Genomic DNA, 23,970 nt, shown 5'->3' on the forward strand with positions numbered 1-23,970 from the left:
TGTTACACAAAATAGCAAGACCAACACCCATGCCACTCCCCACTCAAAAAGGTTACTCCCACACCTGAGGCCAAGTCGTTGCTATCCTAGCAAACCCAATAAGCAAACTAAACAAACATGATTGTGATAGAAAGAACGTCCATGACATGCTAGCAACCGTAAGTAACTGCAAGGTCACGACAGAAATTCCGGGGCACTATATCACCATTCCCCTTACCTCCAAACGCCATCTTTCGAATTCCAAGTTCATTCATACTGTAATTAAGTTGGAATTTTTGGCCTACTCAAACTCCACCTTCGTGATTAAACCTTTATTTCCTCTACAATGCCATCAACATATTTCACCACGTTTAAAAAATTTATTTGATTCTAAGTTTGCCAAATTCCCGCATGCCATATGAAGTAGATAAAATAGTCACAAGGAATGGGGAGTTTGAATAGTTAAGTTAATATTCTGACTTCAGAACGTTCTGAAGTTCATACACAAAAACAGTTTAATAAGGTGTGTAAGTGTGTGTTTGTGTTTGCAGTAAGTAAAGAGTATAGGGAAGAGAGAATAAACACACAGAGATTTATAGTGGTTCCCCCGATGTGGGTTAGTCCAGCACTCCTCACAATCTTGTGAGAGTTTCCACTTGATGCTTGAGATAACCTCTTAAATCCTGCACTTTACAGTCTTTGTTCACCTGAACACTTACAATTATGTATTCTCTAAGCCTCAGCAGGCTTGCACCTTGTTGCTAAGTTAACCACTTAGACTTTTACAATCTTTGCTCAAGCTAACACTTTAGTACCCCAAAAGCTAGATGAGACTTGATTACAATTTGTGAGAAGTTTGAATGTTTGTGAAACAAACAGAAGAGGAAGAAGAAGAAGTTATCTTGAAGAGAGATAACAAGAAGAGAATTGATTTACACTACGAAGAAGGTAAAAAGAGCCTTCAATGATGATCAAATCAAATTGCAGAGCTTCAAACAATTTCAGTTGTTTTCTTGTATGCTTTGCAATGGTGCAAGTAATGTTGAGCCTTTGATCTCTATTTATAGAGTTTTTGGGCTCATATAGTTGTTGTAAGGTGACCAATTGTGTTATGACATGTGCCCTGGGCCCCACAAGCTTTTACTTGAAAATCTGGGTGAACATTCTGAACATCAGAATGTTGTTGTGTTCCCAGGATGAATATCAGAATGTTGATGTGTTGTTCACCAGAACGTTTGGTATTCATGATGTTCTTCATCTAGGTTCATCAACGATGAATGTCTGATGAGTTTATGAGTTTATCCAATACGTGACATGAGATTTGTTCAGGTTTTACCCTTAAAAAGTTACTTCTCCATATGCATCAAAAGTTGCTGGATAAAGTAGGATAAAATTACCAAATCTGTCTTGGACTTGGTGCATGAGAGAGAGGATAGTGGATCTGCATCTTCAGTCCCATGCTTCAATGAGATTTGCTTGATTCAAATCAGAGGACACGTTATCTCTGATGCAAGATCTCCTTTTGCTAGCTTTTTCATCTTTCCACCAACTACATTGTTCATGGTTAGAAGCATGTGCAGAAATGAACATTCTGACCTTCGGAATGTTTCTTTTGTTCTTACTTTAGTTTGATTTTTAAGACTTAACTTTTAATGTAATCAACTCTAATAGTAAAACACAACTGAAGTGCAATGAATGCAACATCTAGGATAATATTCTCATTGGAATATTCCTAGTACTTTAATGATCATAGTATTGAATGAACATTAAAGATCCTTTAGACATTTCTTTTGTTAATGCCTTAACTTGTTTATTGACCCATGCAAAGATGCTTTCCTGGACGTACATTCATGTCCCAATGTAACTTGCATGTTCTTGGTTATGTTCTTGGTGATTCTGGGTTGCTTATGAACAACCTTCTGAACTCTCATCAGAACGTTTTGATCAACTCTCTGATCAACATTCTGAACTAACTTTCTGAACTTTAGAATTAGTTCATGGATTCAATGTCCTTTGATTTCATGCATCTTGGTATGATTTAAACATTGTTCCTGTCTTAGTAAAAACACTATAAAGAGCACAAGTTAAATACCAAGGAATTAATCAAAGTCCATTTAATCCTTAATCATTAAAGTTTATTATCTTTAAAATTAATTAGGGATTTTGCCTCAACACCATATTAGCCATAACCCCTTCTGAATCCACTCATTCCTTTCCACCAAATTTCAACCTTCCCAATACGCAAACAAGTTTGGTGGGGTAATGAGAGAAATTTCCAACCACCTCACCACCTTAGCCCAAATTAGAATTATGTATCACAGTGAAGGAAAAGATGGTTTGACGATTCTTCAACATTATTACACAAACACACAAAGTAGAAGCTACTGGAGGCAAAATGTTATGCCCGGTAAGATTACTCCTCGTTGCAATTCGTTCATGAAGTATTTGCCAAGAGAACGCCGTAACTTTTGTCAAGAGTCGGAACTTTTCAAATAGCACAAAAAGTCTCTTATCCACTTCACTCCGCCTCCGACGCCGATAATGATTCAAGCTTCTTGTATGTGGACCTTATCGAGAAAATACATCAAGCGGCAAAGCTAGCAATAATTTTATAAAGTGACTACCCGAAGGTAACCAAAGTCACAAAAAATTATTACGCCTAAAATAGAACTTGGAGTAGCCAAATATGTATTAGGCCAAATACCTCCCTGGGTCCTTTAAGTTTCACGTTTGTTTCAGATAGGTCCTTTAAGTTTCTAAGATTTCAGATAGGTCCTTTAAGTTTCGAGTTTGTTTCAGATAGGTCCTTTGTTTCAGATAGGTCCTTTCTATCAAATCAACTTTGGCTTAACGGAGGTTAATAGAAAGGACCTATCTGAAACAAACTCGAAACTTAAAGGACCTATCTAAAACCTTAGAAACTTAAAAGACCTATCCGAAACAAACTTCAAACTTAAAAGACCTATCTGAAACCTTAGAAACTTAAAGGATCTATCTAAAACAAACATGAAACTTAAAGGCTCCGGGGAGGTATTTCGCCTATGTATTATTAGGGGTAGCTAAACATAAAAATATACCTACTAACTCAATAAAATTTATTTTTTGGGGTAGCCATAGCTACCCCTTTGTTGTACAAGCATTCACCCATGAATACATCCCTCCCCCGCTCTCCAAACCCAGCCATCCTCATAATTTTCCCACTTATGCCCTGCCAAATCCTCCATCAAATTAATAAAAAGCTCTCCTTTTTAAATAGAGCTGTCAAAATGGATCGGCTCGAAAACCCGAATAAAACGTAGAGTTTGGGCCTAAAAATTGCAGCCCGGATAAATTTTGGCTTTTTAACCCGGTCCGAAAAAACCTGTTGCCTATACGAACTACGGGTAGCCCGGTAACCTGGGGAAAAAATACAAGTTGGGTTTAGTTTGGTGTTGAGTTTAAAAACCTAACACTACAACTAAGTCCAACATATATTCTATAGCATAAACCAAGATATAGTTCATAGCATATTCCATAAACTAATCCATAAACCGTAAGTAACAAAAACAATAGACAAAAAAAAAAAAAAAAAAAGGCTCCAATCCTTGTAATGGTAAATAAAAACAGTGTTTTGAATTAGTAGTAGTAAGAAAATAAAATAAACAAACATAAACAAAGAAAAAACAGAACTCTGAATGAGAAAGTGCAAAATTCTAACACTATAACTAAGTCCAACATATATTGTGCAAATTACATGTTTTGTAGCTCTGTGAATATGCTATAAAACTATGTAATTATGTGCATATAACTATAATTTGATTATGTTTTTTTACCTTGTGAAAAATTCTGCTAGGAATTAGGATCATTAAAAGTATTTTTTTTTTAAAAGGGTGCGTGTGGGCTGGCCGGGGAGCCCGTATAGGGCCGGGCCTGGGCTCTATTATTTCAGTCTGTATTTAAACCGCGCTTTTCAACCCGGCTCTAAAAAGCCTACAACTCGATCAGGCCGGTCCGAAATGGACCGGATAGTCCGTTTTGACAGCTCTACTTCTAAACAAAGAAGTTTATTTGCCAAGAGAAAACCCAATCTGCACCGCCACACATCGCTCCTCTAAACTCTTCCACTTTTGTTTTTGTTTTTTTTATTTGAAATCGTAAAGAGTCTTGGATACTTTAGACAAAAAGGTGTTTCCCCCTTGCCAAGCAACCTTCCGAAAGCTTGTTCTACCACCACCCCTCACTCCCAACTCTCCATTATTTTTTTGTTAAAATCCATTGTTGCAATAACTTAACTTAGATTTTCGCTTGTAAAAAAACATGAATTTTAGTCTCTTTGGCCAAAAGGAAAAAAATTATAATTAAAATATGAAAGTAGGGGGGGGCGAAACATGAGTTTTTTTTAAGGAACTAAACTTTTTTTTTTCAATAACTTGAAGGATGGAACTAAACTTGGTTAATAAAAATATATGTAACTCATTACTCATTTTGAAAGTTGCTTATTTTAAACAAGTTTATAAATTTTTCAAATTTTGCTTCCGGTTCTTTTATAAAATTTTTATCAAGTTCTAGCCCACTAAATATTTTGCGTCACCATTTTATAAATTTTCATTGAGTTTTAGCCCTCTAAATGTTTTTCGACCCCACTTCATCTTTTTAATTAAACTCATGTGTATATTTCACATTTTTGAATGAATTTTTACAAAGATGTTAAAAATATTAGGGTTGATTAAGTAAATGGTCCCAATAAATATTTAAAATTTCAATTTTAGTTCCTACAAAATAAAATCACACTTTTTAGTCTATGTAGAATTTTCCGTCAGCATTTTAAGTTCCTGTAAAATTTTCCATCAGCATTTTTAGTCCCTGTAAAAAATTTCCGTTAACATTAAGGAAAATGTCACAAGGACTAAACAGTGTGATTTTATTTTATAAGGATCAAAAACAAAAGATTGAATATATATAGGGACCATTATAACAATATCTTGCACTAAAATATAGATTTGTTTAACAAATTTGGAATTAAATATGAGTTTTTTGTTCTAATGATTTAAAGATTCATATTTAATTCACATACCTTTTTTAAATAATTAAACTTTTGTAAGAGAATTTTCTATAATTTACTAAATATGACTGCAACAAGTTAATCAAAATTTTGAAGGATACACATAAATTTATTTAAAAGTAGGGACAACAAATGGTGACTTAAAATATTTGGGATATTAAAGCTTAATGAAAAGTAAGCGACTAAAAAGATATTTAAAAGTTTTATAGAACCAAAAATTTTTATACCCTGAAAGTAAACATGACTTTGTGTATAAAAAAACTAATTATACCCTAAAAGTTAGTTCCATAGTTTGTAATCCGGTCGTATAACAACCTCCAAATTTAAGAAAAAGTTTTATTATGGTAGATACTTTTTTTTCTTCTACCAACATCCTTTTATAATTTAGTTATACCTTAAAATGATTAAAATGTACTTAGATAAAAAAATTAAATTTTCATCCCAAAACCATTTTTCTCATATTCTCTTCTCACATTTCAAAACTATGTATCACCCCAAACCAAATCTTCTCCCCGAGTGTTCATCGTTAAAAGAAAGATTATGTGGAATTTGAAGACTTATCTTGAGTGTAAAATATTTGTTTGAGGGAATCTTGAGTGTAAAAGATGAACTAGGTTCAACAAACTCTCTTATAAAAAATGCAAAAAGTCGTCATTGAAAAGGAAGAAACTTGCTTATCCATACAATAGAGTTTAATTGAAGATCTTGTTTAATATTTAATTTTCCGTCGTGCTTGTCAGTTGGATATTCATAAATTTTTGTGAGAGACGGTTGAAACCTTCTTTTGGAGTGAATAAAATATTATTTGTGTGCAATTGTAAAGATTAATCCTCTGAATTGAGTATCGCCCCAATGAGCGACAAACCTCGTTTTTAAAAGATTTGACAATTGAGAAGTGTATTCGAATCAGAACCTGTGATTAAGCTGAAAGACATTTCTTACCATCTCATTTAAATGTTTTTGAATATAACAATATATTTTTGAGGTGCAAGAAACTTGTTTGGATTGACTTATTTTTAAGTTTATAAAAAATAGTTCATGCAAATATAAAGTAAGGACAAAAAATGGTGAATTAAAATATTTTGGAGATTAAAACTTAATGACAAATATTAAATAGACTAAAAAGCAAAATTTAAAAGTTTTATAAGAACCAAAAACTTTTATAACCCTAAAAGTAAACATGACTTTGCATACGAAAAAACATCATCTTTTAAATTTAAAAAAACTGAATGTCTTACTTGACACAATAGTTAGTTCCATAGTTTGTAATCTGGTCGTATAACAACCTCCGTATTAAAGAAAAAGTTTTATTATTGCAGATAATTTTTTCTTCTTCTAGTAACATCCTTTTATAACTTATAGTTATACCTTGGAATGATTAAAATGTACTTAGATAAAAATTTAAATTTTCATCCCAAAACCATTTTTCTCGTATTCTCTTTTAAGATTTCAAAATTATTTATCATCCAAAACCAAATCTTCTCCCTCACTCTCATATTCATGGTTAAAAGAAAGATTACATGAAATTTAAAGACCTGTCTTGACTTGAGTGTAAAAGATGAACTCAGGTTCAACAAACTCTCATATAAAAAATGCAAAAAGTCGTTATTGAAAATGAAAAAACTTGCTTATCCATGCAATAAAGTGTTAATTAAAGATCTTCTTTGATATTTAATTTTCCTTATCGGTTAGACATTCATGACTTTTTGTGAGATATGGTGATTTTGAAACATCCTTTTGGTGTGAATTCGTATGCAATTGCAAAGATTAATCCTCCGAATTGAGTATTACCCCAACGAGTGACAAAGCTCTTTTTTAAAAGATTTAATAATTGAGAGGTGTATTTGATCTCAGAACCTTTGATTAAGTTGAAAGATAATTCTTATTATCTCATTTAAATGTTTTTGAATATAACAATATATTTTTGAGGTGCAAGTAGCTTGTTTGAATTGACTTATTTTTAAATTTATAAATAATAATTCATGCAAATAAAAAGTAGGGACAAAAAATGGTGACCTAAAATATTTGGGAGATTAAACTTTAATGAAAAGTATTAGAGAGACTAAAATGCAAAATTTAAAAGTTTTATAAGAACCAAAAACTTTTATAACCCTAAAAGTAAGCGTGACTTTGTGTGTGTGTGTGTTTTTTTTTTTGTGGTGGTCGGGGTTTGAACTCCAACTTTTTATCTTTTATGCATTGTCCAAAACAATTGAGCTAAACTAACGTGGACAAACGTGACTTTGTGTATAAAAAAACTAATCATATTTTAAATTTTAAAAAAGTGAATGTCTTACTTGACACAATAGTTACTTCCATAGTTTGTAATATGATCATATAACAACCTCCATATTATGTGGAATTTGAAGACTCATTCTTGAGTGTAAAAGACTTTTTTTTAGGGAATCTTGAGTGCAAAATATGAAGTCAGGTTCAACAAACTTTCTTATAAAAAATGCAAAAAGTTTTCGTTGAAAATGAAAAAACTCGCTTATCTATGCAATAAAGTATTAATTAAAGATCTTGTTTGATATTTAATTTTCCGCCTCGCTTATCAGTTAGATATTCATGAATTTTTGTGAGAGACGGGGTTTTTGAAACATTCTTTTGGTGTGAATAAAATCTCATTTGCCTGCAATTGCAAAGATTAATCCTCTGAATCGAGTGTCACCCCAATGAGTGACAAAGCTCTTTCTTAAAAGATTTGACAATTGAAAGGTGTATTTGAATTAAAACTTTTGATTAAGTTGAAAGATATTTCTTATCATCTCATTTAAATGTTTTTGAATATAACAATATTTTTTGAAGTGCAAGTAGCTTGTTTGGATTGACTTATAAATAAGCGTTTACGATCCTTTATAAGTCATCATTATCTGTATTATATATATAAAAAAACTACCCTTTTCAGCTCTTTTGGATTGACTTTTTCTTTTCAAAAATGCCCTCAATTTTCAATACAAATAACATATGTAATGAATGAATAAGAATAAATTTAAATATTAAAAAAATATTACAAATACAATATATATATATATATATATATATATATATATATATATATATATATATATGTTATTTTTCCCTTATATTTTAAAAAGTGTAACAAACTAGATGAATATATTTAAACTTACCTTTTCATTATATCAATTATACCCTTAAACAACTTTTTCTATAATAAAGATTGATGTTGGTGTCGTTAAAAAAAAGAATTTAGATTTATATTTTTTTGTTATATTGTTGGTGTCATGAAAATTGATAATCATGGTTAGTTTGATTTGTTATAAATTGAAAACAACAAACATTTATATCTTTAGTTTTAATCAAAATCAAAATTTCATAAAAAAAGATTTTTTACCCGTGTAATATAGGTCATTTCCGTTTTTTTTTTTTGAATTTCATCCTTGTAATTTGAAGATTTTTGGTTTTGGACCTTCATGGAAAATTTCACTTCTTGTAATTTGAGCAAATTTAGGTTTACCACTCTTGTAATTTGAGCAAATTTCGGTTTACCCCTTGTTAATTTGGGCAAATATCGGTTTACCTCGCCTTATCTTTGATTTTGTAATGTCAAAATTCACGACAGTCCAAAACCAAAAATCTTCAAATTACAAGGACTAAATCCAAATTTTTTTTACGGCGGATAAAACTAAAAATGATTTATATTACAGAGGATAAAACTCTATTAACCCTAAAAAAACACCGTTCATAATTTTCACTGGTAATAAATAAAAAAATTGTCATTATAAAAACTTGTATCTTCATAAATAAGTTTATTTTTTACACAAACTATCTTGCAAAATCTCAAAAATAATTTAATCCAAACGTACCCTAAAAAATCTACAAAGAAATATAATTTTTTTTTTACGGTACAAAGAAATATAATCTTGTTAAGTTTTTGAGAATTGCTGTTTACACATGTTATAAGGCTGAGAAACATCAGTAAAATACCAAAATATCCTCTCTGCAGTTAACTGCCGAGGAAAAATAAAACTGGCTGCAGTTAACTGCCGAGGAAAACCTCGGCGGTTAACTACCGAGGAAATTAAAACCCAGAATTACATTATCATCTTCCATCTTCTCTCTGCCGCTCTTCCTCCCTCCATCGTATCCACCCTTACAACTCCATAGACATTTATTATTTGTTTGTTGGAAAATCTCATTTTATTTAACAATTTTAAGGTGAATTTTTAAAAAGGTGCATTAGATTTGCTTTACATAATTAGTTTTTGTACACCAGGAACATGAAATAGCTTCTCTCCATTCATGTATGTCAAGCACAAGGAACATGAAGACACCCAAAAAAATCAGCTAAATGAATCTGATGAAGAATCCTTAAAAAACGAAACGAGAAGCATTTTCTTGGAACAACCAAAGTCGGAAACACCGACGACTGCGGCGGAGACGAAACAGGTCAAAAATGCCGGCGACGGTGGACACGGTGGCGGCTGTGCACCTAGAACCATGGTCGCCTCTTGTCACCAGAACCACCCCATACATTACAATCATGAAACCCTCAACCTCCTCACTGTTTTTGTTGACTCAAAAAATAAGGGATTGAAATTGAATAGAGTTCTAAAAAATTTGGTGATAAGAGAGTTTTAGATCTGCATAATTACAAAAGCATGTAAATGTTTGAGGAATTAACCATGGTGATGACTGTAGCAATGAAATGGTGGATCTTTAGTTGTTGTTTTATTTTACGATTCATTACAAAAAATTCTAACAAATGATGGAACATTTCCTCGGTAGTTAACTGCCGAGGTTTTCCTCGATAGTTAACTACAGCCAGTTTTATTTTTTCTCGACAGTTAACTGCAGAGGAGGTATTTTAGTATTTTACTGGTGTTTTTCAGCCCTATAACATATGTGTGAACAACAATTCTTTTTTTAAAAGACGCAGTAAAAAAAGTTAAAGGTCCTAATTAGAGTAAAAATGTAACCCTACTGACATTTAAAAGTATTAAATTAAAATATTTATGAAATGATATGGTATGATTCAACGTGAATGTTTGTTTCTCTCTCTCTCTCTCTCTCTCTCAAACACACAGAGGCAGTAGTCTCTCTCTCTCTCTGAAAGAATGAGCGGCGGCCGCGGTGGTGGTGGTGGCGGGTCTAGGGTTCCGATCCCCAACAATGTACGGAAAACCATCCTCGACATCAGAGAGATCACTGGAAAACAACACACCGACGATGAAATCTTCTCCGTTCTTAAAGAATCAAACATGGATCCCAATGAAACTACTCAAAAGCTTCTCTATTTAGGTTTCTCATTTTCTCTTTCACTATTCGCTTTTCTTTTTCACTAATTCATTATTTATTCGTTGCAAGTTTCAATCTTTACTTCACTATTATTCATAGCTACTCATTTTTTTTTTTTTGGTTTTTGTTAAGTTTAGCTGATTTTATTAATTTCGTTTAATTTAATTTTGATTTTACTGTTTTCTTGATTTAAAGGGTTTTTGGATTGACTTATTTGAGTTTATTAACGAGCATAAGTTTTGTGAGACTATTCGGTGGAATTTAACAGCTTATGACATTGTTCATAAGCTGTTTTTGGCTTATTTTCATAAGTTCTTCAAGAAAGCTTATATCTTTATATGAAAAGAATTGGAAATTTATTTTATTTTTGCTATATAAATAGCTTATACATAAGCACTTATCATGATAAGTGATTATCTATAAGCTTCGAATAAGCTGTTTCTCCAAACAGGGTCTTAACTCAAGCTGTGTGTGGCTTTTTGGACTATGAAAATTTGTTATTTTTTTTCTTTAATTTTTTTTATTGTGTAATGCTTGGAAACATGATTGAAAATAAGGAGATTGTAAGATGTTAAAAGCTTACAAAATGGGATTTAGGCCCTGTTTGGATAAATAACTTATTTGCAGCTTATATCACAAGCGCTTATAATAATAAACGCTTATGTTGTATCAGCTATTTCGATAGCAAAAGATAAATTCTTTTTGGATAAGCTATAAGCGGATTTCGTAAGCTATTTTTGAGAACTTATGAAAATAAGATGAAAACACCTTTTGAACTATGTCATAAGCTATTTTCACAAGTTCTCTCACACAGTCACACAAAATTTATGCCAATAGATAAGCTCAAATAAGCCCATCCAAACAGGCCAGTAGTACCTTTCGAAGGATTTAGCTGTTCTTGTTGTACGTGTTTGATGTTTCTCAAATAATGGCTGAACTAAAACTGATGAAGCACTATATGTCATGTAGTCATCTATGATTTCTTGAAAATAAATAGTTTATGTCATTTCTGAGATATTGAGTTTTTCATTTTTATGTTTGGTGTATTAACTGGTTTTGAATTATTTATTTTTTGTTTGCAGATACTTTTCATGAAGTAAGAAGCAGACGCGACCGCAGAAAAGAAGTAAGATTTTGTTTTTCTTTGCCCTGATGTTAGTTCTTAGTATTTAGTTTACGTATTTTCCTGTTACTAGTGGAGGAGTTAAGGAGCGGATGATCCCCACTCCCAGCATAATACTAACAATTACTTACAATATTAACATCGACCATTTTTAAAAAAAACTCGATATGCAATACAATTTAAGTTGGTGTGTAATTTTTTTAATTGCATTTGAAAGTTAGGTTGGTGTATCCAGTTGATTTCTCGCCTAAATATACGCCAGATTTCCACTCTTGTTGTGTTATGAGCTCACTTGAGCTGTCATTGTGTTATAAAATCCTCATTTTCCCTAACTGTCTGAATATACATGGTTGCAATAGGTATTTGATTCCATCCGTTTAGTATGCACTCTGTAATCATGGAACATTGCTTGCTAACCGTAAAAGACCTGTTTTATGTTTTGTAGTGGGCTGTATACTTGTTATTTAACATTTCATGTGTGTTTTTGTGATTGTTCAAGTCTAGTTGTTTCCATAATTTTTTCTGATGTTTATTAGCCCTAACTGATTTGTTTTTAACTTGACCATTGTAGGGATTGAGCAGCAGGGTTTCTGAGGAGTCTAGATCAAAACAACGTGGACCGGGGAGGGGAGCAAGAGGTTTTTCGGGGGGCTATTCCTCAAACTTTCCTGGTACATTTTTCATACTTTTTAGAGGCTAGATAGTAGGATTTGTTTCTGTTGTCCTCTGCTTTGTTTATGAAGATTCTTAAGGTCACCAAGAAACATCAGTCTGTAAAATACTTTTGGAATGCAACTACTAGTTAGTTTTGTGTGTGTGTATTTTTATGACGTCTACACTAGGTGGTTCTTTCCTCCTAAAATAATTTATGAGATATTTCAACTAAGACCTGAGAATTATAATTTAATTTCGTTTTGCATGAGCTCTATTATACTCCCTTTTTAATCAATCAAGATGAAATAAAATAGCACTCTGTCCCCACTTTTATCTTTTGATGCTATTGCAGTTATCTTTTCCATATTATAGAGATCTTTCCTATTCATCATCATCATCATCATAAAATTTCCTGCTTATTTTATTAGCTCATTAGTTGTTTCCTTTTCTTTCAAACATCTCTTGCTAGATGGTGGTGGTGGTGGGAGGAACCTTCCTATTCGAAGGGAAAATGGAGTCCATCACATTGCAGAGAGAACTCATGCTTCCTCTACTCAGCCAGATTTACAGAAAAACACTAATGCAGCACCCCAAGCCTCAAGGTTGTAATTTCTATTATATTTTCTTAACTTGTTTATCTAGCCATACTATCTCTGATTATAAGAAAATATAATAGCGGAAAGAAAATGTTTTTTAATTTCCTGTTTAACGATAAAAAGCAAGGCAAGTCACAAAATTAGTAAAAAAACGAAAGAAAAACAAAGTAAGGTGATAATTGATATCCCTTTTGTATTTGTTTGTTTGCCATTGAAATTCTAACCATATCTCATTCATTCTGGTAATTTTTTTTTTCTTTTCTGAGTGAACCTTTTACAAATATAACGTTCAATGAAGAGATCATGCACAAAATTTCTTGTTCAATAAAAATCATTAGCGCTCTCTATTGTTTCATAACTTAATGTGTAATAACTACAATATTGAAGTAATTTCCTACTTGATTTTGGATTTACTGATGCAGTTTATTTGACAAGTGGCTTGCATGAGCAACTTGATAATATTTCACGATTCTTCAATTGCAGAGGTTCAGCTGTTGCACCCCGTAGTGCTGCAAATCAATCCAATGGGAAGTCTGGTCATGGTTCTTCTGGCCAATCTCTCATAGGTAGTGTTGTTAGTGTCCCACAAAGCAGTTCAGCTTCTAATGACACTGTCAATCAAGAAACTGTGCAACCTCAAGCTGTTGTTGTTGCAGCAACCACATCTCCCACTCAAACCTTTGCCTCAATTACAAGAACTGACCAAGGAAAATCTCTCTCGAGTTCTGATCAACATCAAATTTCTGTACCGGGTGTTTGTTCCTCTTCAGATCCTGTGCTGGCACCATCTATCTCCCAGATTCCTGGTGTTGGCGGTGCTGTCAGTAGGGAAGTAGGGAGTGACCGGATATCTGCTGGGCCAAATCATGTTAAAGGAAACAAACTTGAAGAAGCTGGTGATTTATCAGCATCCGAGAATGATAAGTCCGGGTCCATGAATTCAACAAGCAACCCGAATGCTATACCAAAGTCAAATGAAGTTGAAAGTAACCGGTTATCTGAGCCCTTGCAACTCTCATCGTCTTCATCATTGACTTCCAGTTGCGTTAGCCAACCGCCTCAAGGTAAAGTTTTTTATTCCATACCTGTTAAATCTTATAAAGAAATTGTTTGACGTATACTGTTTCCATCTCCTCACTTTCTGGTTTAGGTCGTAGTCTTTAATTTTTTTATCGAAACAATTTTACCAGATGTATATGGTCATTGTTTTCCCTGGTATTGGAGGACAATATTATCCCTCAAGAGAGTAATTGAACTGAAGTAAAGCCCACCGGGTCTAGAAAAAGTATGGGAAAAAAATCTTTGAAACCTTTTCTGAAGATATTTTAAGGGAAAATCAGCCTGATTGTCCGTGTTTGGATTTTGCTCCTATCAGTTAACTCCCAGATTTTTTTGTGCTGAAATAATCCCACATTTGATGGAATCATACTGACAAAATCCAGAGTCACCTAAAATTCTGTTATTAATTTTTTTTTTTCCGCTCCATTTTTATTTTTTTTTATTTTTCTCTAACTGTATTACTTTTATAAAAATGCCTGTCGATGCGTTTGCAGATGTTTCTAAAACAGCCAATGTCAAAGAGGTCTCAACTTCAGAAGCTCCTGTGCAGTCAACTGAGTTGAGGCAACATGTTACTTTTCCAAACCATTTCCAAGTGCCTGAGGCTTTAAAAGGTGGTCTGACATTTGGAAGCTTTGATACTTTTGATCCAAGTGAAAAATCTAGCAGTGTAACTGGTTGTGACAATAGCACTTCTCCCACTACTGAATTTTCTTCAGTGAATGCTGAAACTGTTAATTCAAGGTTTGTAATTTATATGATCCTAATGTATGTGCTTTTCTTTGCATGGAAAATTAGAGATTTATCATATTTTGTTCCCTCTTGCACCTTTTAAATGGTGTACGAGTGATGTATGGTTGGGTTTACTTAGATTTATTATCTTACTCCCTCTGTCTCAAATTGTAAGCAAAAAAAAAAAATCAAATCACACTTATTAAGAAAACTACTCCCTCCGTTTCAAAATGAGTGTCGCTTTAGCCAATTGCACACATATTAAGGAATGGAATAAAGTAGTCAAATGTCATAGCAATTTTACCAAATTATCCTAATCAACTATTGACTTGTTTTTCATTAAAGAAAAAATAATACCTTGGAAGTAGTGTAACATAGTATTAATTGAAGGGTAAAATTGAAAAGAAAAAGTTATTATTGCATTGGAAACTGAAAGTGACATTCATTTTGAAACAATTTTTTTTTGGCTAAAACGACACTCATTTTGAAACGGAGGGAGTAAAACATAAGAATTTGGAGTATAATTTTGTGTTCTCTTTGGAACAAGTTTCATGGGAAGATGTAAAAACAATTTTCATTGGCTATTAATTATGGAGAAAATGGAAGAGTGATAAAATTGAATGTATTTTGCATTTAATTTCATGAGTTTAAGCAAAAGGTTTTCTTGGAATTTTTTTTTTTTTTTTTAAAAAAACAAGATTAAATAGGTTAAAACTGTCTTTTTTGCTTACATTTTGGGACGAAGAAAGCGAGTTTTTTTTTCCTTACATTTTGGGACGGAGGAAGTATATTAAACCTCTTCATTAAGGGTTGTTTGAGAGTAGGGAGGAGAGGAGAAGGGTTTGATGGGAATGAGAAGGGGAATGAAAGCCGGTTTTTGAGGGGTGTTGAGGGGAAGGTTTATGGCGAATGTTTTTCTGGTTTGTTTGAGAGTATCATAGACAAAGAAATGATCTGGTTTTTAAAGCTCTGCACAACCCTCTAAAGTCTCCCCCAATTCATCTTTTTGAGTTACCCCAAATTAGGGGTTTTAATTCCATGGAGAAAATAAACTCATGCAATGTGAGACTATCCTCCCTTCCCCTTCCATTCTCTCCTCTTTCCCCCCAAACCCTGCCTTCCCTTACCCTCCCAATTCCCAAACAAAGCCCAAGAATAACTATAATGAACCTAAAAGTTGGTGCTAGAAAGGTGTATAGGTTCTTTTATGAATTATTTTGATTGCATTAATTGATTAATCCTCCTATTACCAAAAAGGAAGATCATCTTGATGCCATGTTGTAATCTATGTTTTGATGGTATTTCTTGTTTTGATGTAGCAACCAAAGCGCGCCATTGCCCGAACACGGAGATCATCTTGATCATGCACATTCTTCATCTTATTTAATTAAAGAGGCACTGGCTTCTGAAGGCATATCTATAACTGGTAATGATTCAAAGATTGAGCAGCCAAAGCAGGAGGTATTGTTAACTCCCGAGGGCCATCCAATTCTGACTGTTCAAAGTGCTCAAAACTATGGTTTGAATTTCATGTCTACCATGTTAGGGACTCAGCAAGTTCAATTTGAGGGTAGTGAGCTTCAGGCGCAAGAAACACCACACTTCCCTTCCTTTGTTGTAAGTTCCTCCATCATGTATTTCTTAGATTTTCATCTACTTGATATTTATTAAAATTATATTTCCCTATGTCTTAATACTATCTTTTTGGTTCGGTGTTCTGATACTGACTTGTATTCATATGGTTGGAAAGGTTATTAACTTTCCTCTCACATTAATTTGCACTAATACTTGTATTTGTTTATTTATTTTGTTTTTTAGAGTATATATCTGTTTTTCTTTATACTAAAAGCTATTTGCTCTGAGGTGATTTCCCGGAATTTATGATTGAAAACTCTGCAACAAATGAAAGTATCTTGAAAAGAAAGAGCGTCATTTTAGCTGGTCAATTTTATGCTTAATATTTTTTAAAATTAAGCATATATTAGGAAACCAAATTCGTTACGAAGAATAAACTTAAGATTGGAAATCAATTGGTTCTATTACGTTTCAAACACAAACTTAAGTTTATCTTTGCATTTTCTTTTCTTCAGAAGAAATTTATATGTTTTTGATTTATTTGATTTCCTTATATTTAATTATGAATCCATTTGTTGGTTGGTTATACACGCACTCACACATATTTATTTTCCCTAATATCTCTGTCATTCTTTAAACATTGCAGACTGCAAGTTCTCAGGCTGTGTCTCCCAGCCCAACTCCACCTCTACAGAGCTCTATACCCGTGTCTCCACAGCCCGTTTCTTATTTTAGGCCACCATACCCAGCTAACTTCTTCCCATATGGCCCCTATTACCCCCCAATTTACCTGTCTCCAATGCATCAATTTTTAAGCCACAATGGTTTCCCTCAACAGCCACCAGCTGGAAACATGTATCTACCAGCCGCAGCTGCAGCTGCTGGGATCAAGTTCCCTCTTCCGCAATTCAAGGCTGGAGCGAACTCAGGAAATATGGCTCATATTGGAATTCCTTCGGGATCATATATCACTCCACCTGTTGGATATGCTCCTAGTCCGACTGTGAATACTGGAAGCTCTGCCGGAAATGAAGATACTGCAGTGTCTCAATTGAAAGAAAACCAGATCTATACAACTGGACAACTGGTTGGTTTGCTTATTGCTGTTTTTTTTCCTTTCCATCTGTGCCTATTTCTTCAAAAAATAAATAGAAGAATTTTATAGACTCTTGCTTCAACATTATCAATATTATTTTGTTATTGAGTCTACCTTTGATTCATCAATTTTTTATTGAAATACTTGGATTTTCCGTAGTTACTAAACTTGTTTTCTTATTTTTAATTTTTTTGCTGCAGAGTGAAGGCTCTGCTGTGTGGATACATGCACCTGGCCAAGATATATCCGGTTTGCAACTTAATTCTCTATATAACCTTGCCCCTCAGGGGCAACATCTCACCTTCCCCCAGACACAGGCTGCTCACGGAGCATTTCCCGGTATCTATCAACCAGGGCAGACAGTTGCTTCACCTTCTACCCTTTTGCAGCAGTCTCAAGCTGTCGCTGGGCCTATTGAAACTGTAGGCCTGCCTCCAGGATCTTATCAGCAGCTACCGCCTTCACAGATCAATTGGAATTCTAATTTTTAGGATGGGAAACATGTTCTTGGTGCCATATTGTTAAAATGCACATATGATGTGCTCAAATCCACGAAGAATGAACACTGGCCTGATCTGAAGTGTAAATAACAAATGCGGCCAAAAAATGAGAAAAGAAATTAGTAACTGTTTTTGGTGCTGACGATTTTGAAGGGTGCTGCTAGTTGCAGGTTTTATATTTATTTTTATTTTCGAGGTTCAGTTTATTCATCCCTCACATGTTCTTTTCCCCCTTAGAAACATGTAGTTGTTGGTATAAGGACCTTTAGAATTCCTGATGATATTATACTAAGCCAAGAGTTCAATAGAGTTGGTGAGATTTTTCAATTTTTCCGTTCTCAATTCTCACCTGTATACTACATTTTGATAGCTGAAGACATTGAATTATACTGTTCTATATGGTTAATGACAATTGTAGAATCTATTTTTCTTCAGTAATTCATTTCCGATCTTTGGATTTTTATGTGCTTTCCTTCATGTAGCTGGAGCTCTTATTATCTAATGGAGGAGTGCGCATGGGGATAAATTTATTTGTCCGGTTTCTTTTCATTAGCAACTCTTAAGTTTATAATTTCTTTGCAGCATTGAGTCAAATATGTGGGTTTTAACAATCCTTCATTAGGCAAGTAACTGCGAATGACATTTTTGTGTGTCTTCCTACATATTTCACCTTTGTCTTCATAGTTATCAGTCAATTTCTACACCACAAATTACCGTTAACGGTGTTGGGAAGACCATATTGATAGCATATTTGGAAGCTTGTATAGTTTGGTGCCCCCTTGAATATCACCTTTTAAAGTGTAAAGGTAAAGGCTAAATGAGAGCGAGATTAGAAAACAATCATTTTAAAAACAAGTTTTCAATGTTCCTTTTGTATATCGTTTTTTTTTTTTTTTTTTTTTTGCTACTTCATTGTAAATTAGGTCTTTGTTTTTTAGATCAGCAATGCTATACAATGCGTTAAGCTTCCCGAGAATTTTGCGATGGTCACGTAGTATTGTTTTAGTAAGAGAGAGAGAGAGGTTTTTAATTCCAATTGCAACAATTCACTAGCCTTTTGCGAGATGGATTTTTGCAATATATACATTTCCCTTTATAGATCCGCAATTGGACTACTCCTCGATATGTACCGAGACATCCAATATAGGATTTAATTGCCTTTCAAATGAGCGACTTTAAGAATTGAACTTAGGTTATTTTTTGGGCAGAGTTAATGAGAACGACATAGACCGGAATATGAGGGACAAGGAAAAAAAGCTATTATGTAATGAAGAGTAGGGTTAAATAAGTTTTTAATTCTTCTAAATATATCATATCAAGTTTTGGTTTTAGTCCGTATAAAAGTTTTCTTTGATTTTTGGTTCTCTAAATATTTAATTTTCAATTTTAATCCTTTATATATATATATATATATATATATATATATATATATATATATATATATATATATATTTGGGATGGGAATAGGCTAGGCCAAGTTAGGCTTTGCAAGACCTGAGCCTGGCCTGCTTACTTTTTAGGCTTGAGTTTGGCCTTCTGAAAGCCTAATACGGCATGTTAGCCTGTTTAAAAGTCTGTTTTGTATTAACATCTTTAAATAAGCAATATGATCCAAGTTTAAATAGACTAGCGAACTAATATATCAATTAGATTAAACTCTCTTTTGATAATCAACATGAATTTTTAGGGAATTTGACTATATATTGTATCAGATTTCAATTCTAGTTTATAATAATACATATAAATATGCAAAAAATTAATGTAGATTAATAAGCTTAAATTACTGAATCAGTTAACATATTTTTGTTTTAATTCAAAGTACAAAATATAATATAACAATAAATAAAATTATCCATATTTACTTAAATAGGTCGGCCTAACACAATATCAATAAAGTACCTTCGAAAAAAAGTACTTTTTTTAGAATGCATAAAATTGAATGGAATGAGCTTTAACCAAAAGTTGTTGAACGCTACTTCAAAAAATTATTTCTCCCCAATTTATTTCACAAGCACCTCTCTTCAACTCCCGTCGGCAACCTTTTGTTTTATTTTTTCAATATGCTTTTTTCTTCCATTTTATTTATTTATTTTTTTTAACCGGTCCATTTAATTTTTTAATGAGGTTCCATTTAAGTTTATTATCTATTTTTTTAAGGAATTTTATTATCTTTTTTATCACTTATATATTAATTTCAATATCTTTTGATCATCACAACCTCGCAAATATTTGTATTCACGCTGTCAATGAATGACACCGAATATTTTTATTCTCTTTCTTCAACCACGGAAATACACACACACGTTAGCGTTTAGAGTAATACTTTATGTTTCTCTTTCTGTTTTTTTTTTTGTTATGTTAATGCGTATAATTTTTGTTAGTGTTGTGTAATGCGTATAATTATTTTTATAAAATTTTGATTTTAATTAAAAGTACAAGTGTAGTTGCCTAAAAAAAATTATACTTATATATAATTTACACATTTGTATTGTAACAAACTATGCATATCTTTTTCTTATTAAAAAAATTAAACATATTTTTTTCAATGACACCAGCAATGTAACAAATATAATATTATATAATATAAATTCTTATATTTTTGACCAACACTAAAAATATGGTATTCTTATAACAAAATTTGTTATAGAGTATAATTGGAAAAGAAAAAATCAATTATTCTCATTATATATACACACATATACATATTATAGATATATTCTGCAGCTCCACAATTCTTTTCACTGAGGCACATGACACTCGTATTCTTTTATCTGTGATTGAAGAAATGAAAAGTGTGTTCCCACATCCTCCTGAAGGTACGCATAATTTCATTTTATAATAAATTTTAAAACACGTGTATCTTTAAATTTAAGTTTACACATAAACTAACAATAAATTTTACATTTTTTAGGAAAATATTATTTGGTTGATGCTGGATATCCAAACATGAAAGGGTACCTTTCACCATACAAAGGTGAAAGATATCACATTCCTGATTTTAGAGATGGTAGTCAAGCAGAAGGTATCCATGAAGTGTTCAACCATGCACATTCTTCATTGAGAAATGTCATTGAAAGAACAATTGGAGTTTGGGAAAAAAGTGGCATATCTTATGTGATATGCGACCATTTTCACTAATCAAACAACAAAAGATCATAGTTGCAACAACAGCACTCCACAACTTTATTCGAATGTGTGGAGTTGAAGATGAAGAGTTTAATAAATGTGATGTTATCTCTGAATATATGATTGAGCGTGACGAAGAAAACAATATAAATGAAGAAATCAGTTCATATAATCCAGGAAGAGTGCAAGATGGAGGCTACATGAATAAATTTAGAAATCAAATAGGAGTTGCGTTGATGAAGAGTAGAAATGTTTGAGTTTGTGATGATTTATGTCTTTTTTTAAAAAAAAAAAAATATGATTATTGTTTTTAATTTTCCAAACTACTTTGATATTATTTATGTTATTATTTGAGCCTCCTTAAATTATTTCTCCTATTCAAATATTTAACAAGTCGTTTATATGATGATACAAATTTGTATTCATATTACACAAAATAAACGTCATTGAGTAAATATAGTATTGGTAAAAATATATCTTTTATATTTTAAACATTTTTTCCCTTCAAAAAATATTTTAGACATTTTTTTTATTTATTATGTTAATTCATAATGAATTCAAAGTTTTTTTATTTATAGACAATGCATAAATATATGCAAGGTCCCGGGTTCGAACCTCTGACACCACCAAAAAATAATAAATTCAAAGTTTTGTACAATATTTTGCCAAACAGCTTTTAACTTAAAAATAACTTTAGAACTAAAAAAAAAATAAAGAAACCAAACAGCTTTAGCCTTTTTCTTAAAGAACTTTATTTTAACTTTATTTTAAAGTAGCTTTTAGAACGAAAAAAAGCCTGGCCAAACGGTACCTAATAGGCCTAAGAGGCTTTTTGAATGGCCTTCGGTCTGATCTTTTAAGCTAAACATGCTTCTAAAAAAGCCCAGACCTTCTCTATTTAAGAAAAAAGTCTGGCCTGTCGTAGGCTAAATCGTAAGCCACTGTAGGCCGGCCTGACCTATTTTCATCCGTAATATTTATAAATTAAAGTTCACATTTTGTGTTTTAAATGAAGTATTTTGATAACATATAAGGAGAACGGATTCATTTACGTCAAAAGTAAGTTTAAAGAGTTACTTCAAATCAAGATCTTTCATTATTAATTTGATAATAATTGTTATGGTGAGGGTTTTGTGCTCCTTTCAATCCAACAACAATACATGACGATAATTCACCGGATTTGCTTTTTGCGCTTTTACCTTTTCTATTTAGGAAGATTAGCAAGATTTGTTTTTACTCATATATAAATTTCATGAAAGCAACATGGGAATCAGTATTTTGTGAATCTAGAATTGTGAATGAGACTCAATCTTTAAAAAAATAAAAATCAAACGTTTAAATTGAGGAATGGTAAGGTTGTCGTAGGTTGAGAGATACAAAGATAATAGAAAAATTAAGTAACAATGGGTATATTGTTGTCAGACTTGAAATAAGGAGTACAAAACCCTCACCATAATAATAATTATTAATTACGACTAAGATGAAGGGTCATGATTTGGAGTAACTCTGACTTACTTTTAAAGTCAATGAATCACTTTTCATTGATAAGACTTTAAAATATCATTAGTTTAATAATTTAACTATTTAATAAAAACTAAGGTATGGTTCAATAGTAAATAAAAAGTGGGTTAGGATGTTTAGGGACCGCTTGGCCAGATTATTTTTTGGTCTAAAAGCTACTTTAAAACAAAGTTAAAATAAAGTTCTTTAAGGAAAAAGTTAAAACTGTTTGATTTCTTTATTTTTTTTAGTTATAAAGTTATTGTTAAGTTAAAAGTTGTTTGGCAAAATATTGTACAAAACTTTGAATTTATTATTATTTTTTTGTGGTGTCCGGGGTTCGAACCCGCGACCTTGCATATATTTATACATTGTCAATATCAACTGAGCTAAGCTAGATAATAATTTGTTTTTTATTTTCCAATTATACAGTATAACAAATTTTGTTTTAAGAATATCATATTTTTTGTGTCATTTAAAAATATAAAAATTTATATTATATGATATTATATTTGTTATATTGTTGGTGTCATTGACAAAGATATGTTTAGTTTTTTTAATAACAAAAAGATATGCATAGTTTGTTACAATATAAATGTGTAAAATATATATAAGTATAATTTTTTTAGGCATCTATACTAGTACTTTTAATTAAAATCAAAATTTTATAAAAATAATAATTGTACGCATTGCGCAACACTAAAAAATTATACGCATTAGCGTAACAAAAAAACAGACATACAGACATAAAATATTACTCTAAACGCTAATGTGTGTGTATATATTTGTGAGGTTGAAGAAAGGGAATAAAAATATTTGCGAGGTTATGATAATTAAACAATATTAAAATTAAATATATAAGTGATAAAAAGATAATAAAATTAAATTGATCCTCCTTTAAAAAAAAATTAAATGGAAGAAAAAAAAAATTGAAATATAATATTAAAAAATAAAAGATAAGGTTGCCTGCGTGAGTTGAAGAGAAGTGCTTGTGAAATAAATTACAGAGAAGTAGTTTTTTGAAGTAGCATTCAACAACTTTTGGTTAAAGCTCATTCCATTCAATTTTATGAATTCTAAAAAAAAATACTTTTTTTCGAAGGTACTTTATTGATATTGTGTTAGGCCTAACTTCTCCTTAAAAATGTAGAAAAGCTGAAAAAATGCCGGGCCAAACGTACCTTAATTGACAAGTTTGTTATGGTTTAGTAGTAAAAATTCAGATAGGTCAAGGACTACAATTTTTCTTTGTCTAACCATAATGATTCCCACAATAATGTTCCATACCCACCACATTCACCCACTGCACTATTTATATTTCTATTTCCATTTATCCCTCATACTGCTCAAGTCTCTAGCAGTTAAGTTGGTAACTCTCTTAATACCATATTGATTATTTCTGTTTCCATTTTTATGGTTTGATTTACTTATGCTAAAGCTTGGTTGATCTCTGTCAACCTAATTTTACCAAACATTGGTTGAGCTCTCGATCATTCCGTTTTGCAAAATATACTAACGTGGTTGTTTCCATTAACCGGTTTCTTCGAGATAATTTTGTGATGCATGGTAGTCCAAATTTAAGACGTGTCCAAAAGCCTTTGAACATTCATGTCACTGAGTATAATTTTCGCTTTAACAAATTAATAGACCGCGGTGGAACTTCGAGAAAAAGCCACCCCAAAATAATCTTGAACAAATTTTAAATGATTGACTACTATGTTTGCTCTGTC

The 23,970-nt window shown here is 32.0% G+C and overlaps 1 protein-coding gene across 1 annotated transcript; it reads left to right on the top strand.

Annotated features, from left to right (window-relative positions):
• The first annotated feature begins 10,016 nt into the window (after positions 1 to 10,016).
• LOC11433701 (GBF-interacting protein 1-like) lies at positions 10,017 to 18,052 on the top strand. The gene is made up of 9 exons (XM_003617814.4): positions 10,017 to 10,282; positions 11,362 to 11,405; positions 11,974 to 12,073; positions 12,526 to 12,658; positions 13,136 to 13,716; positions 14,206 to 14,455; positions 15,763 to 16,060; positions 16,665 to 17,105; positions 17,315 to 18,052. Exons 1-9 carry the CDS (start codon positions 10,099 to 10,101, stop codon positions 17,603 to 17,605), a joined length of 2,322 nt encoding a protein of 773 aa, XP_003617862.1. The 5' UTR covers positions 10,017 to 10,098; the 3' UTR covers positions 17,606 to 18,052.
• Positions 18,053 to 23,970: the final 5,918 nt, after the last annotated feature.

Source organism: Medicago truncatula, chromosome 5 (assembly GCF_003473485.1).
Source record: "Medicago truncatula cultivar Jemalong A17 chromosome 5, MtrunA17r5.0-ANR, whole genome shotgun sequence".
NCBI lineage: Eukaryota > Viridiplantae > Streptophyta > Magnoliopsida > Fabales > Fabaceae > Medicago > Medicago truncatula.